The following is a 16,077-nucleotide window of genomic DNA, read 5'->3' on the forward strand; positions in this document are numbered from 1 at the left end:
TAATAGACAGAAACTGGAAACAACCTAGATGTACCTCAACCAAAGAATGGATGAATAAAAAGTGGTACATTTACACAATGGAATACTACTCAGCTACTGAAAATAAGAACATCATGAAACTTGCAGGCACTAGAAAATATAATCCTGAGTGCGGTAACCCAGACCCAGAAAGACATATATGTTATATACTCACTTATAAGTGAATATTAGCCATGAAGTACAGGATAACCATGCTAAACCATGCTACAATCCACAGACCCAAAACAAGCTGAGTAACAAGGAGGGCCCAATGAAGAATACTTGAATCTCATTCAGAAGGGGAAATAAAATAGACATCAAAAGTGGATGGATGGAGGGGTTGGGGAGGTGAAATGTAGTGGGAAATGGATATGCAGAGAGCAATGGGGGTGGAGAGGGCTGCAAGAGAGAGAGAGAAAGCAGAAATTGGTGGTGGGCATCTCTGAGATGAGCTGGAGATCTAAGAGAGGGAAACTACCAGGAGTCTAAGGGGTAACCCAGTGACCCCAGCTGAGAATCCTAGCAGCCAGGGTTAAGGAGCCCGAAGTGACAACTTTCTATAGTTGGTACTCCCACTAGAGGGAGGGAGACACCAACCCATCCACAAAACCTTTGACTCAAAAATTTGTTCTGCCTACAAGATATGCAGGAATGAAAATGGAACAGAGATTGATTGAGGGAATGGCCAACTGATAAACCAACTTGAGACTTACCCAATGGAAGAGAGCCAACCCCTGAGGCTATTAATGATACTCTGCTATGACTGCAGACAGGAGCTTAGCATAACTGTCTTCTGAGAGGCTTCATTCGTCAGCTGATGGAAACAGATGCAGAGACCCATAGCCAAACAATAGGCCGAGCACAGGAGTCTTGTGGAAGAGTGGAGGGAAGGATTGAGGGAGCTGGAGGGGTCAAGGACACCACAAAAAGACCTGTAGTAAATTAACCTGGGCCCTGAACCACCAACCAAAGAGCATGCATGGGCTGTACCTAGGCCCTCTATACATAGGTAGCAGATGTGCAGGTTGGTCATCATGTGAGTCCTCTAACAATTGGAGCTGTCTCTGACTCTGTTGCCGCCTCTGTTGCCTGCCTTTAGATCCCTTTCTCCTAGATGGACTGCCTTGCTTGGCCTCAGTGGGAGAGGATGGGCCTAGTCCTGCTGCAACTTGATATGCCAAGGTGGATTAGTACCCATTTGGGGGGTCTCACCGTCTCTGAGGAGAAGAGAATGGTGGAATGGTGGAAGAGAGTGTGAGGGCGGGACTGTGATCAGGACAAAATAGAAATAAATAAATAAATAAATAAATAAATAAGGAAATTTTCTGGCACAAAACTGCAAGAAATCTTGAACACTATAAAAAGCCCAAACCTAAGAATAATAGGATTAGAAGAAAGAAAGAAAGAAAGAAAGAAAGAAAGAAAGAAAGAAAGAAAGAAAGAAAGAGGAGATTCTCAGTTCAACGGCCCTGAAACTATTTTCAACAAAATCATAGAAAAAAAATTTCTAAGCTAAAGCAAAAGATGCTTATGAAACTACAAGAAGCATACAGATTACCAAACAGATTAGACCATAAAAGAAACTTTCCTCACTACATAATAATCAAGGTAGTAAATATACAGAACAAAGGAAAAGCATTAAAGTCTACAAATGGGAAGAGACCAAGTACAGTATAAAGGCATTATCCTTGTTGTATAGATAATTTCCATTACTATTTCAAGATTGAATTTTTCCTATGTGGTTTCACAAGGAGAATCAAAGAGTGAAGAACTATACTTGAAAATAGAAGCAATAACACAATCAGAACTACATTTAATTTTAAATTCTAGTGAGGACTCTCTACTTTGTACATTTTTTAAATTCAGAACTGTCTGTGAATCTCACAATCAAAGAAACTTCAAAGGAAAACAGAATTTGCCTTCATCAAAATTGCTTAGTTATGGAAAAAGAAAAAAGAATTATCCTTGACTCCTCAGTGGTGACTCTAAAAGCCAGAAGGGCCTGGCTGTGGTTCCACATTCCATTCCTCCCTGGGGTTCCAGAATGCCAGCAGACACTGATCTGAGAAGAATTAGGCAGAGTCCGGAACCAATGGGGGGTCTACAGGATTTCAGTCCAGCTGGGGGTGCCGGGGAGGTCTCTGATAATGAAACAGGAACTTTTGGATGATAGTTGTGAAACAGCTCAAGTCATGTGTGTGTGTGTGTGTGTGTGTGTGTGTGTGTGTGTGTGTGTGTCATGGTGAGCAAGCACTAATAAAAAATGCCTTGGGAAGCAGGGATGGGGGTTGGAGTGAATATTTTCTATTGGTTGGGGCTGACATGCTGGTGATGCTCTATTTACATGGGGGTCACCATGCTACATGGCTGGTGGGTTGTTGTGCTTTGTGTTCCAAGGCAGACACAGAAACAGGGAGGGAACTGTCCCACTCCTGCTGTGAGATTTTTGGATCTCAAGTTTGAGATTTCTGGGCTTTGAATATGCTCCACCTCACCAGTTCCATGTCAGTTCCCCTGGTGGCACTGTCCACATACCGTACAAGGTTTGCTGCCAACTCTGAGAAACCATAAATGCCACCCCAGACTACTTTCAATCAGCATAGATAGAGAAAATAATAGGAAAAAAAAAAGCCAGATTTAAAAAATATATTTATCTACACATCCAGCTCTACAGAAGGTACTGGAAATAGAACTCCAACCTAAGAAGGTTAAATACACTCATGAAAATATAGGAAATAAATATCAAGAGAAGGGAGACACAAAATAAAGAGAAGAGAAATACACACACACCAGTACCATGAACAAAATAAATAACAGAAATCAACAATCATTGGTTATTGATATCTCTCAACATCAATGGTCTCAATTCCCACAATAAAAAGGCACAGACTAACAGAATGGATGTAAAACTAGGATCCATCCTTCTGCAGGATGGAGCTTCTCCTTCTCTCCAGTCTACACATCCATCTTGGGAAGGATATAGGCTGGATTGTAGAGATATCTTTACCATGGTCCTAATTCTAGATGTTCAGCTGTTTCACATCTAGCAAAGCCAAGGAGCGGTATGTCTCTAAATGGCCCCGAGTATACATTCTAATATGTTCAGACTTGTTGGTGTACATGTGAGCACTACAGGATTGGTCACGAATGAAGATGAGTCATTAGATGTTGAAGAGATTAAACAAGTACCTGTTCCTTGGAGATCTCTTGGAGTAAGCTTAGTTACTCCTGATCCAGAGCTTCAACTTTCTGGTGGGGTAGTAGTTTAAGTGATAGAGAGATAGACTCCTATCTCCATGTAAAAATGAGGCCTAGAGGCTAGGCAAAGCCAGCAATCATTTCCCAGGTTGAGGAGGGTATGGTTTTATCCAGTAATGCAGTAACTTTAAGGTCTAAATGTCAGGGATATCATCAGGAGATGAAACTATCCTGTCTTTTCTGGGTTAGGGATGAGGTGGAATCAGTTATCATAGTTCCCTTGGTTGAAAGTGAAGGTGGATTTATTGTGGGTAGAGTGTCCAAGGAAGGAGGACAGGAAAGGGAGAGGCAGTGTGAAGAGCTTTCAGTCAAAAACATGTTTTCACCCTGGCCTTCACCTGGAGACAGGGATAGGCAGGATGTTTTGCCAAGTCCACTTCCTTTGGTTTCTGTGAGGATCACACAGACAAGTGATAGAGGTAAACAAGTTTGACTTCTCGATGAACCCCTTCATTGTGTCAAGGTGCTTTACTCTGACTATAAAAAGGAATTGTGGAATAAACCAGGTGTGACCGTTTCTACTGGCAGCCCTCTCGAACTGATCTCCTGTATAGTATGTTATTTTTAATTTTCTTTGAATCCTCACTCCCCATTCAGGAACTATTTGACTCAAGGCAAAGCAGACAGCTTTTATGTGGGCCTGTAGGACTAGCTTAGTGGGTTGGCATCTTTCATATAGAGAAGTCCACAGCATACTTACATCCATCTTCTTTAATGGCCAGCCAGAAGCACCAATTCTAAACTTTAATCCAGGACTGTGTGTTCAAGTCATTCCAGGCTATGACTCTTACAGACACATTCAAGGAGAGGGCATTCCCATTCTAAGAGCACACGGGGGTCTAGATCAGTGGCTCTCAACCTGTGTGGAGTGACCCCTTGGGAGTTGAGTGACCCTTTCTAAGGGGTTTCCTAATGCCCTCTGAAATATAAGACATGTACATCATAATTCATACCGGTATCAAAATTACAGTTACGGAGTTGCAACAAAAATAACTTTATGGTTGGGGGGGGCATCACCACAACTTAAGAACTGTGTGAAAGAGTTGCAGCATTAGGAAGGTTGAGAATCACTGGTCGAGACTCTAGATGCTTGATATGCCCTTCTTGGATAAACACAGACTCACAATCTGGGGCAGATGAGTGATAATCTCCTTTCTGCTGATGGCAGTGAGCTGGCCCATCAGCTGAACATATTCAGAAAAGGTTTCACTTAGCACATTTGCATTACATACTGGAAATTACCTTGCTTTCTTTACACCACATTTTCGAAGTGATTTGTCCCAATCTTGTGGGTCAGTCAGGTCGAGCCGATCTTTGAAGAAGTCACATAGATAAAATCTAAACATAGCTATGAACTGACACTTTAAAGAATGCCTGTTGTTATTATTTTTACTAGTTGACCATAGATGAAAGGAGCATGATTCCCTTGACAACTCCATCTCGAACCTCATTATTTTCATCTGCCAAACATAAGAAACCCCTGTCAAGAGTTCCATCACTAGTGACAGTCTGAGTCTGAGGTATGGAGGAGCTACACTTTGGGGGAACTCTGGGGATCTTGGAGTACTTTCCATTTTCACACTTTGCTTTCCTGGTTATATCCACCTGCAGATGGGAATGGTGGATGCAAGAAGTGATCCCTGCTACCTTAATGACCATGGGTGTTGTCGGGATCACAGGGTATGGTACCTTTCAGGAAGGTTCCAGGGGTCTGCTAGATAGGTGGTGGACCCATACCAAATCCCCAGGCTGTAACTTGTATGGTGCTTCAGCCACAGGTGGAGCAAGCAGTGTGGGTGATAGATGAGTCTGGATACCTCAGGTAGTCTTGAAGAAGGAATACTTAGACATTTCAACAGTCTGTGTTCTTTCCCTGTGGGAATAAGTGGAGGTGGGCAACAAACCAGGAACATTTCAAAAACTACATTGGCTGTTTTTGACTTCATGAGAAGAGTGCCTACCCATCTTGAAACAGTATTTTCAAAAACTAGCAAATACTGGTAGCCACGTCTTGTCAGAGTTACTTCAGTGAGGTCCAATCAAAAGAATATGATTAAATATGTTGGAAGAAAAATATCTCTATGATCCACTTGTTAATTTTTATATATAGCATAAAGGGAAAATTACACTTTCCTGTTTATGTAGTTTCCCTGAATTTTTATTATAAATAAACTTTCCAATAATTTTTATTGTCATCATTGTCACAAATAAGCAGAAATCACAAATGTGAGTTAATTGTTGAAATATGAACCTCATCTCTGTTCCACTGATTGTCTCTCTCTTCATGCTAGTACCATTAGCCTCAACCTCCACAGCTTAGCAGGAAACTGTAAAGTTGCAAACCCGAGTCACTCAACCCTTTTCTTCCAAAGACACTGTGGTCATGCTGGCCTCTCAAGTTTCTTTATGAAGTTTAGCTTCATTAGTTGTACATTTTTTTTAATTTTTTATTAATTACACTTTATTCATTTTGTATCCTCCCATAAGTCCCTCCTTCCTCCCCTCCCGATCCCACCCTCCCTCCCCTTTCTGCATGCATGCCCCTCCCCAAGTCCAAAAGAAAGGACCCTAACTAAAATGTTCAGTCCCCATCCTGAAAGGCAAAGAGGATGGACATCAGAAGAAAAAGAAAACAGGAAACAACCTAGGAACTGCTACAGAGGGCCTCTGAAAGCCAGAAGAAGAAAACAGGAAACAACCTTGGAACCTGCCACAGAGGGCCTCTGAAAGCCTCTGCAGTATAGACTGTCAAAGCAGATGCTGAGCCTGCTGGCCAAGAACACAGGGAACTTCCCAGAGACTCATACTCCAACCAAGGACTATTCGTGGAGATAACCTAGAACCCCTGCATAGATGTAGCCCATGGCAGTTCAGTGTCCAAGTGGGTTACATAGTAATGGGAAGAGGGACTGCCTCTGACATAATCTGATTAGTTGTACTTTTTAAACAAGACCCTGTGGGTTACACTACAGAAAGAGGCTATGTTTTTTACTATCACCATTATCACCTACTTAAAATCCTCCAGTCTACAAAGGTGGAATCTCCATTGAGATAAACTTTACTTTTGAAATGGTTTGCACTTGTCAGGAAATAAATCTGTTTTAATTTACATTGTCTCTAAGAAGTTACAATAAGTGGAACTGTCCAGTCCTTCTATCAGAGAAAGGTTTTCTAAAGCAGCAATAGGTACTCCCTCACTCCTTGACGCTGCTCTCCGGAAAGCATGTTTAGAAGCAGCCCGAGCTGGGAACACAGCCTGCACATCTCCACCTAATGTGAGAAAGAGGGCAACAGTCTGCCCAGGGCGAGCTTGACATCCTTGTTCCTCAGTGTGTAGATGAGGGGGTTCAGGGTTGGGCTGAGGACCGAGTACAGCACCGAAGTCACTTTGCTTCTTTCTGGGCTGTAGCTGGAAGCAGGACTGATGTAGGCACAGAACACAGAGGAATAGTACACACAGACCACGATGAGGTGGGAGGAGCAGGTAGAGAAGGCCTTCCTCTTGCCCTCAGCAGAACGCATGCGCAGGATGGTGGCGATGATGTAGCCATAGGACAGCAAGGTGAGCGCGAAGTTGATGCCTCCATAAAAGGCATCTGCCACAAGAGTCATAACGCTATTCACGTATGTGGGGCTGCAGGAGAGCAGGAGGAGTGGGGGGATCTCACAGAAGAAGTGGGTGATAACCTTGGGGCCACAGAATGACAGCCGTGTCATCAGGCCTGTGTTGATAGATGCACTCAGTGCACAGATGGACCACACACCAATGGCCAGGGCCCCACACAGCTGTGGACTCATCCTGGAGCTGTAATGCAGGGGACTGCAGATGGCCACATAGCGGTCATAGGCCATGACAGTGAGAAGCAGCAGCTCAGAGGATCCAGACCACACAAGGAAGAAGAGCTGGGCCATGCATCCTTTGAAGGAGATGGTGTTTTCCTCAGAAACCAGGCCAACCAGAGCCTTGGGCAGCACAGAGGAGGTGCAGATAATATCCATGGTGGCCAGGTTGCACAGGAAAAAGTACATGGGGCTGTGGAGCCCAGTGCTGGAGGTGACCAAAGCAATGATCACTATGTTGCCCGTGAGAGTCATTGTGTAGAGGGACAGGAAGCAGACTATCAGGAACAGCCTTAGACTGGGGTGCTCTGAGAAGCCTTGCAGCACAAACTCTGTCACCATTGTCTGATTGGGACTGAGCATCCTTGTGGGGAGTATTCAGCTCACAGATGTGTCTGTCATCTTCTGAGAAAACATTAGTTTACCACGCCAAAGCCTGAATTAGAAATTGGATCATCTCAAAATTCTCTGTTGTCAGAAAAGGAAAGAGTGAATGTATTTCCATCGGATAAGCCTCTTGTCCCTCATTTCCTTACCACACCGTTTGGTGTTTTATTTTATTTTGACTTTTCACCAAGTAATTTCTCCCTGTATATTTGGATCAAGGACATCTGCCCCTCCCTCATCTTCTTGCACATGTGGACTGAGTGAAGCACCCATCATTCAAGACCTGCCTATGCTTTACGTGTCTGCCAGCTGTAGCTCTGTGTGTGCTGGCAGTGCTGGACATGCAGTGTCCCTCACCTCCGCAGCAGGATTCTCCACGCAACGCCAGCTTTTGAATGGACACATTGAGATGACTCTTGTACCTTCCTTCACACTTGACCTACTGGATTCTAAGTCACGTCATTTTCTCTGATATTTGGAATGGGGTCTCTTCTAGCCATCAAAATCTTTTATATTTCTCTATGGCTATGTAGAGCTGTATCTCCAAATTTAACTTAACTGTGATTTGTGACTTCTCCTGTGGATGAAACTGCCCTGATTTTAACACACTTAAAAATCCCAGAGAACATTTCTCAAAACCTCAGCCTGTGGTTCCGCTCCTTCCAGAAGCCCAGCCACCTCTGGGCTGGAAGTGTGCACTTCCTCCAGAAGACCTGACCACCAAGCACTGTCTAGTCTTAGGAACAGAATGAAGTGTGGGGTGCTGAGTGAGTGCTGAACGCTGTCCATGTCACAAGAATTCTGGTCCAGCCAGGGGTGCAGGAAAAGAAAATTTTTTTCTGCAATAAGTGTTACTGCTCTTTAATTGGGCTACTGGCACCAGGCCAGGTGGCAGCAGGGAACTCAGGGCTCTGAGACCCAGTCAGATGGCAACGAGCGCCTGGCCAGACAAACATGGCACTTGGAACAGCTGGTAGAGCGGTACTGCAGTAGTGGGCCAAGAGGAGCAGCAAAAGCTCATGGAGGCCCAGTGAGCTCTAGAAATGATCAAGACTGCAGTGGTTCTGCAGCAACTGCCTGGCCTGAAGTCAAGTCCAGGGGTTCAGCAATGAACGATTCAGGGAAAATCTCAAATTTGAGATTTCTGGGGTTTGAACATGCTCCATATTGCTAATTCCATGCCAATGCCCAGGAGGCAAAGTCCATGTGGCCCACACCAGCCTACAGACAGAACGTACTTCTTTGCCTTTTCTGTCTCAACCAACTACAGTGGCATCAAAGTCAACATACCCAGAAGTGAAGTCATTGCCACATCTACTCCTGTCCCTATGTGACTTCAATGGCATGCGTAGAAGCCCATCATCCTCTTCCCAGATTGCTGAGATGAGATGCTTGTTTTACAGACCACAGTTCCATCTCCCTGCTCCTTTTCTTAATTTTAGTCTATGCCCATTGAATATCTTCAGTAGTGTCCTGTTCCTTGTGCCAAATATGTTCCTCTGCATCCTCTTACCTCTTTCATCCAACTTATCCTCAAAGCTTGCAAGTACAGCTTTCTCAACATTAGAACATGCTCTCAATTTCTGTAGCTCTTTTGTAATTTCTGGCTTCTTTTCATTTCCAATATTTCCAGTTTCCTCCTCCATCATTCAAGGAGTACAGACTGTGCACCTTTAGATCACTGGTCTTTGGTACCTAGTCCTAATTCACTATGTGTCTCTCCAGACTTTAAGCAAATCACACTTTATAGATAAGAAGGAGACACATCTGACATCCCCCATTAGCCTTTTCTATAGGTTCCTGCATGAGTTCATATGTAAACACACTCTACCCCATCTATAAACATATTTGTGGCAATTATTTGCAATGACACTTATCAGGAAATATCTTTTCCTTTGTATCTCTCTTTCAGTGCCCAAGATGAAAGGATATTTTCCTTCATGACTGAGCACAACCATGACATATTAGTCAGTGAAGTGTGTTCCCCTTACTGAGTCTATGGTGCTCCCCTCTTCCCCACTTTGCCCTACACCGGTTCTATAAGACTTCATTTTCTTTGGTCACAGTTTATCTCCTGTGTCTTTTCTATTCTATGGCTCACAGCTTATTTTCCTCCTCATCTTATTAGTACAAGTTGAATTTTAAACATTATTTCTGCCTCTGTTTCAAACTAGAGGAACTCAGAGATGTTTACCCTCTGCAACCATGTGGCAGTGTTATATCTGACCATGACCCCCTCCCCATTCTATTATTCAGAGAACACCAATGTATAGCTTTATATTTCAAGTTATTCTACAGGAAAAGAACTACATAAGCAAATTCCTCATAAAGGTCCTGGTATTTTCTGAATCTCTCTAGCTAATACAAGTACATCTGAATTTTGGATTACAGTCCTGATAATACTGGTAATCTATGAGTGGTATTAACCTCCTTCCTTCCCCAGGGGGTGTTTATTCAGATTCACCCTAGACTGAACTAAAAGGAAAGATAAAAAGGAACTGAAACCTGTTTACTAAAACCCTTTACAGTCAGATGGATTTCTGCCACCAATAGCACATCTATAAATTCTAATTACATTGAAAATAACTAACAGATGGCTATATTATACCCTTAAAAATAAATGACAGAGAAATGTAATAAATTGGATGATTTGAGGAACCAAACATATGTCTACATACCTACAAACACAGGAGTAAAAATATACACTAGAGTTAAAAAAAATACATACACTTTTTTCAACTAATAGTCATGGTCACCCTGGATGATTACACACAGAAGAATTATACTAGATCTACATTGATCATCTTTACAAAAGTCAACTTCAAGTGGACCAAGACCTCTACCAACACCATGAAAATGACAGAGGAGAAAATTAAATATATATATATATTCTGGAATTCATTGTAATTTGAAAGGACTTCTGAATAGAAGCATGGTAGTATAAGCACTGTGATCAATAATTGACAAATAGGCCTACTTGCAATTGTAATGCTTCAGTACAGCAAAGAGGATCATCATTGTAGTTAAGAGGTATCCTACAACATTTGCTCAACCATGTTCGTAACAGCTCTATTCATAATAACCAGAATATGGAAACAACCTATATGTCCTTCAATGGAGGAATGGATACAGAAAGTGTGGCACATTTACACAATGGAATACTACTCAGCAATTAAAAACAAGAAAATCATGAAATTTGCAGGCAAATTATGGGAACTAGTAAAGCTTATCCTGAACGAGGTAACCCAGAAGCAGAAAGATACATATGATATATACTCACTTATAAGTGGAATCTAGCCATATAACATAGGATAAACATACTAAAATCTATAGCCCTAAAGAAGCTAAACAACAAGGAGGACCCTAGAGAAGATGCTTAATCCTCATTCAGAACGGCAAACAGAATGGACATCGGAAGTAGAAGACAAGGAGGTCCTTCCACAGAAGATCTCTGAAAGACTCTACCCGCCAGGGTATCGAAGGAGATACTGAGACTCATAGCCAATCTTTGGGCAGAGTGCTGGAATCCTTGTGAAAGAAGAAGGAGACAGAAAAACCTGGAGAAGACAGGAACTCCACAAGGAGAACAAAAGAGCCAAATACCTGGGCCCAGGGGATCCTGCAGAGACCAATACTCCAACTAAGGACCATGCATGGAGAGGACCTAGACCCCCTGTTCAAAGGAAGCCCATTGGCTGGTCAGATTTTAAGTGGGTTCCCTAGTAAGTAGTACAGCAGCGAGCTCTTTGATCACCTCTCCCTGGTTGGTGCAGCCTTGCCAGGCCACAGAGGAAGTTGATGTAGCCAGCCTTGATGAGACCTGATAAGGTAGGGTCAGATAGAAGGTGAGAAGATCCTCCCCTATCAGGGGACTAGGAAAAGCTCAAAGGGGGAGAAGAGAGAGAGTGGGTGTGACTGCAGCGGGGATACAAAGTGAATAAATTGTAATAAATAAATATATAAATAAAATTAAATTTTTAAAAAAAGGTATCCTACAGAATGGCAAACATGTACCACTTAGACATCTGTCAGAGGGTTAATAGAATATTTTTTTAATTAAAAATTAAAAAAAAAACAATCCAGCTCACCTGTGGAATGGCACTAAGCAGAGAATTTTCAAAAAATGAAGCACAAATAGATGAAAAAAAAACAATTTTTAAGTGTTAAACATGCTGACGTCATCAGAGAATTAAGTCTCACTCCAGTCAAAATGGCAAAAACAAACAAAAAAAGACTGGTAATGCTGGCAAAGATGCAAAGATGCAGGGAAAGGGGAACACGTATTCACTGCGAGTGGGAGAGCAAACTGGTGCAGCTACGATGGGAATTAGTACAGAGAGTCATCGAAAAAGCTGGAAATAGACACCGTGCATGCTCCAGGTATACCACTCTCAGGCATATCCCAAGGAAGAGTAGGTGGTGAACCTGTGGGATTTACAAAATGGAACATTACTCAGCTGTTAAGAAAACTAATATAATGAAGTTTTCAGGAAAACGGGTGGAGCATGACGCAATCATCCCGAGTGAAGTCACCTAGACCCAGAAAGACAAACCTCCATGCATTCTCACACATGTAGACATTACCTTTTAAGCTTTAGATACGTGTGCTTCCTTTGAAATGCTCCTAGAGGATCGCATCTAGCAAGGCAACATGCAGAGGTAGAAGGGAAGATGACGTATGATGTTTCCAAGATGGGAAGGAGATCATTAAATAAGGACAAGGAAATAAGGTACCAGATGTTGCGTCTGGTCAGGATCAAACGAGGCACCCCTACACAGCATCATGGAGACGTCTCAGCATTTCTACTATCATAGAAGTAAACTACAAACTAATGTTGAGGGGTTTTTTCCCCCTGGGATATTTTGAATTCATGATAGTGAGTAGGATGGCACTTACAAAAAAAAAAAAGCACAGGTAAATAATTGTTCTTTTGGGTTAAGCAAACATTATTTTGATGCCTGTCATTAGAAGGATCTAGCAGACAGTATTTTACTCTGGTGTGATACTGCTATACAGAGGAAAAATTAAAAGGTATCTCAATTGCTCACCCATATATAGTATGAAGCAGTCAGATGAGCAGCAGCAAATACTTAAGCTTTTTGTCCATAACTCCGTTCTACCCTTTTGTGAATGTATTCTTGACTGCTAGCGTGCCCATTTCTTCCTAAGTTTATGTAGGAGACTCTAGTAACCAGGTGGGGAGTTGGTGGGGAGCTAATTCACAACAGCCCCTCGTAACTGCATGTAAGCCAGATCTCAGCAAGTCTGGCTTGAAAACATCCATAAGCTTAGTTTCAACCAGGATCAAAGATGCTGAGGAGCCTCAACATGGTCATGAACTGGAGTGTTTGCTGACCCCATGGTCTGGGAAGAATAAAAAGAGAGAAAAAACATCTACACCGATAGCCCTGTCATCACAGCTGATATTGTTTCTTTAGGTGAGTTCCAGGTATGCCTCCCTGATCTGCAGCAGACAGGGTAACCATCAGAGCTGGGCTGGTGTTTTAACTCCATGGACAGTGGAGGTCATTTTTTGTACCTCAGCAGTGGACTCTGGACAACAAGGTAAGAGATTCTCTTCCCTTGCATTTTTTCACCATCTTCTCTGTGTGCTATGGCAAGATAACATTCAACCCTTTTCTAGTCATCTGTATCTTAGATTCATCTAAATCTGTTGATTTCATTTCAAAATTAATGTCAGTACTGGTGGTGAGGAATGAATAAGTCTGCTTATGAACATAAGGCAAAATATCAGACATGATTAAACTCTCTGATTGTGATTAGAAACTACACATTCTGCTGTTTATACAATGGAGCATGAAACCAAATCTTATTATCATCTTCTGTCCTTTGACCCAGAACTATTCATCAAACTCAAGACTCATTGAAAACATGAGTTGATGGCCCTCTGTGCTGACATCCAAACACTGGGACTTACGTCACTTTTAGAGTCAGACTTTTGCTTTGGAGCTCCACTGCTAGCCAGAGGAGTCATACAGTGGAGATGTTTTGCTTTCACTCACCTTTCCCTGATACAGTGGATTCGGGTGGATGGTGGCTTTCAGGAAAGTTCATACTGTGCTGCCCACAGCTCTCCTTTCCTACAAGCACCAAGTCTTTAGTGTCCCTCCGGAGCTGACTTCGTTCATTGGCCTTCAGAAATACCTGCAATTTCTTAGATCACAGGCAGATGCTTTTCCTGGTGCCTCCTGGGATAAAGACTCAAGGAGAAAGCTCTTAGGATTAATTAAAGGGGACTCTTGGCTTCATTACTCAAGCTCCTTGCAGACTGGTGTAGAGGACAATGGTCAGGGGAGTGTGTAGAAACAGTTCCCCCTCTCCACCTCTCTCCACCAACCCTCTGCACTCATGTCTCAGAAGGTCTTGGGTGTTTTCAGACCTGTGTGAAAGGTCTCCCCTCTGTGTTCTATGGAGAGTACTTCACCTGAATTTCAAACACGTGCAGTGGGCTTATTCTAAGTATGTTGTACATCTGTTCCTCTCCTTCCTCTTCCCACACTCAAGCCTTTCAGTATATTGTCATGAACTGATGTTCCTTCAGTACTTCCTTCTCTTTGCTATATTTTTAAGCATTTAAATTGTTCATTCAGTCCTGAGACTATATACAGGTAGTAGTATGTAGAAAGAACAGGCTGTATTTAAGAATGTACTTGAATATACATGTACTTATATGAATTCAATGACAATTAATAAATAGAAAACAACCATGAATTTGAAGGAGAATAAGGGAGGGTTGTGTGATAGAGTTTCAAAGGAGGAGACAGCATAAAAGTTAAAATTAATTTATAATCTCAACAAATTTTAAAGATAATATATTCAAAGTTTTACATGTCATCAATCTATAAATAAAATGTACATAACTTAAGTACAATTCTAATTGAAAAATATTTTAACACAATATTGTGGTTTCAAACAATAAAAAAGCAAATACAAACAACCAAAATCCATTTAAAAAGAAAATCAGAACCATAATGTAAAATTAAATTGCCAGTAAGAAAATAAACAGCCAAAGAAATATGAGAGATAAAGTCAAGTAAAATACTATTGATTTTTTTTTTAATCTACTGTTGGTCATGGGGCCTACCAGTAAGAGATAGATAGATAGACAGACAGACAGACAGACAGACAGACAGATAGATAGATAGATAGATAATATGTATCACAGTAAGTGGTATACATATGTGTGTACATGTATGTACATATGTCAGTATATATGTATACAGGTAAGTGGGATATATATTATATATCCCACTGAGCATGTTCTCTTCTCTACAAGGCAGTCTCTTCAAGGGGAAGTAATTGAAAAACTGGCAAGAAAGTCCATGTCAGAGAGAGCTCCAGCTCCTTTTATTAGGGAACCCACATGAGACTTGAGCTGCCCATTAGCTACATCTTTGTAGGATGCCAGGTCCAGTCCTTGGTTGGTGCTTCAGTCTCAGCAGGTTCCTCTTGGTCCTGGTTAGTTGGCTCTGTTTGTCTTCCTGTAAAGCTGCTATTACCTCTAGGTCTTTTTCTCTTTTCCCCCACTTTTCCACAAGGCTCTTTATGCCCCACTCAAATGCTTGGTTGTGAGTCTCAGCATCTGTTTCAAGGCACTGCTTGAAACTGAGAGGCTGGGTGGAGCCTCTCAGAGGACAACTCTGCTAAACTCCTGTCTTCAAGCATGGCAAAGTATCCTTTGTAGTGTCAGGGGGTGGGTCTTGAGCCAGGCATTGGTTGGACCTTCCTTTCATTTCCGCTTTTCTCCTCTATTTTTATCCCTTCACATCCAGTTTTATGTTGAGGTCTTTGACCCACATGGACTTGTGTTGCTGAAAATATGACTGAGAGTTGTTGGCCTTCAATATTTATTATTGATTTATCTTTTAGTTAAACAGTGGTTATTCCTAAACCTGCTGTATACCCAAATCACCACACAGAGACTAGGATTTATTTAATTAACCTAGAGCACAGTGCTGGGCAATAGTTACTCCATCAAAACCTCCAAGCCCACATAGTTTTCTCCCACTCAGATTTCCCACATTATATTTGCTTTTAATCGTATCTTAGGTCCAGTTCATCTCTCCTCATGGTTCCAAGTCCTCTCCTGCCACTCTCTCCTCTTGGACTCCTCCCACTCACTTCTTTCTCCTCCCCTCCAGACCAGGATGTGCTACTCTATTCTCTCCATTGCTCAGCACTTGCTGGATGTTTAATTGACAATATAGAAAACAAATGACATGGTTACACAACCTTGAGACAGGTGATACTTAGAATAAGCATCACAATGCAATGTCCAGACTGAAACCGGATAGTGGGGTAGAGAAATCAGCATTTGAATGAACAAAGGTAAATTGTATATATTCCACAAGAACATTATACCAACAACTGATTAATACTTTTTTATTATTAAATAACCTGTAATTTTTACAGTGGTATTATCTAACCCATTATCAAATCAATAAAAAACACAGATAGCTTTTGTATTTTAGAATAAGCCTTATTTTACTTGGGGCTGGGCAAATATTTCCACCTAAGCTATCTTGTTATCTCCCAGCTTCAGTCCCATGCCA

The 16,077-nt window shown here is 41.9% G+C and overlaps 1 protein-coding gene across 1 annotated transcript; it reads right to left on the reverse strand.

The window, feature by feature from the left end:
• Positions 1 to 6,546: 6,546 nt before the first annotated feature.
• On the reverse strand, positions 6,547 to 7,497 carry LOC129678198 (olfactory receptor 13A1-like). Its single transcript, XM_055608920.1, has one exon. It carries the CDS (start codon positions 7,477 to 7,479, stop codon positions 6,547 to 6,549), a length of 933 nt encoding a protein of 310 aa, XP_055464895.1. The 5' UTR covers positions 7,480 to 7,497.
• Between the last annotated feature and the right edge of the window lie 8,580 nt (positions 7,498 to 16,077).

This window comes from Psammomys obesus, unplaced genomic scaffold, assembly GCF_907164565.1.
Source record: "Psammomys obesus unplaced genomic scaffold, mPsaObe1.curated_primary_1811, whole genome shotgun sequence".
In the NCBI taxonomy this organism is placed as follows: domain Eukaryota; kingdom Metazoa; phylum Chordata; class Mammalia; order Rodentia; family Muridae; genus Psammomys; species Psammomys obesus.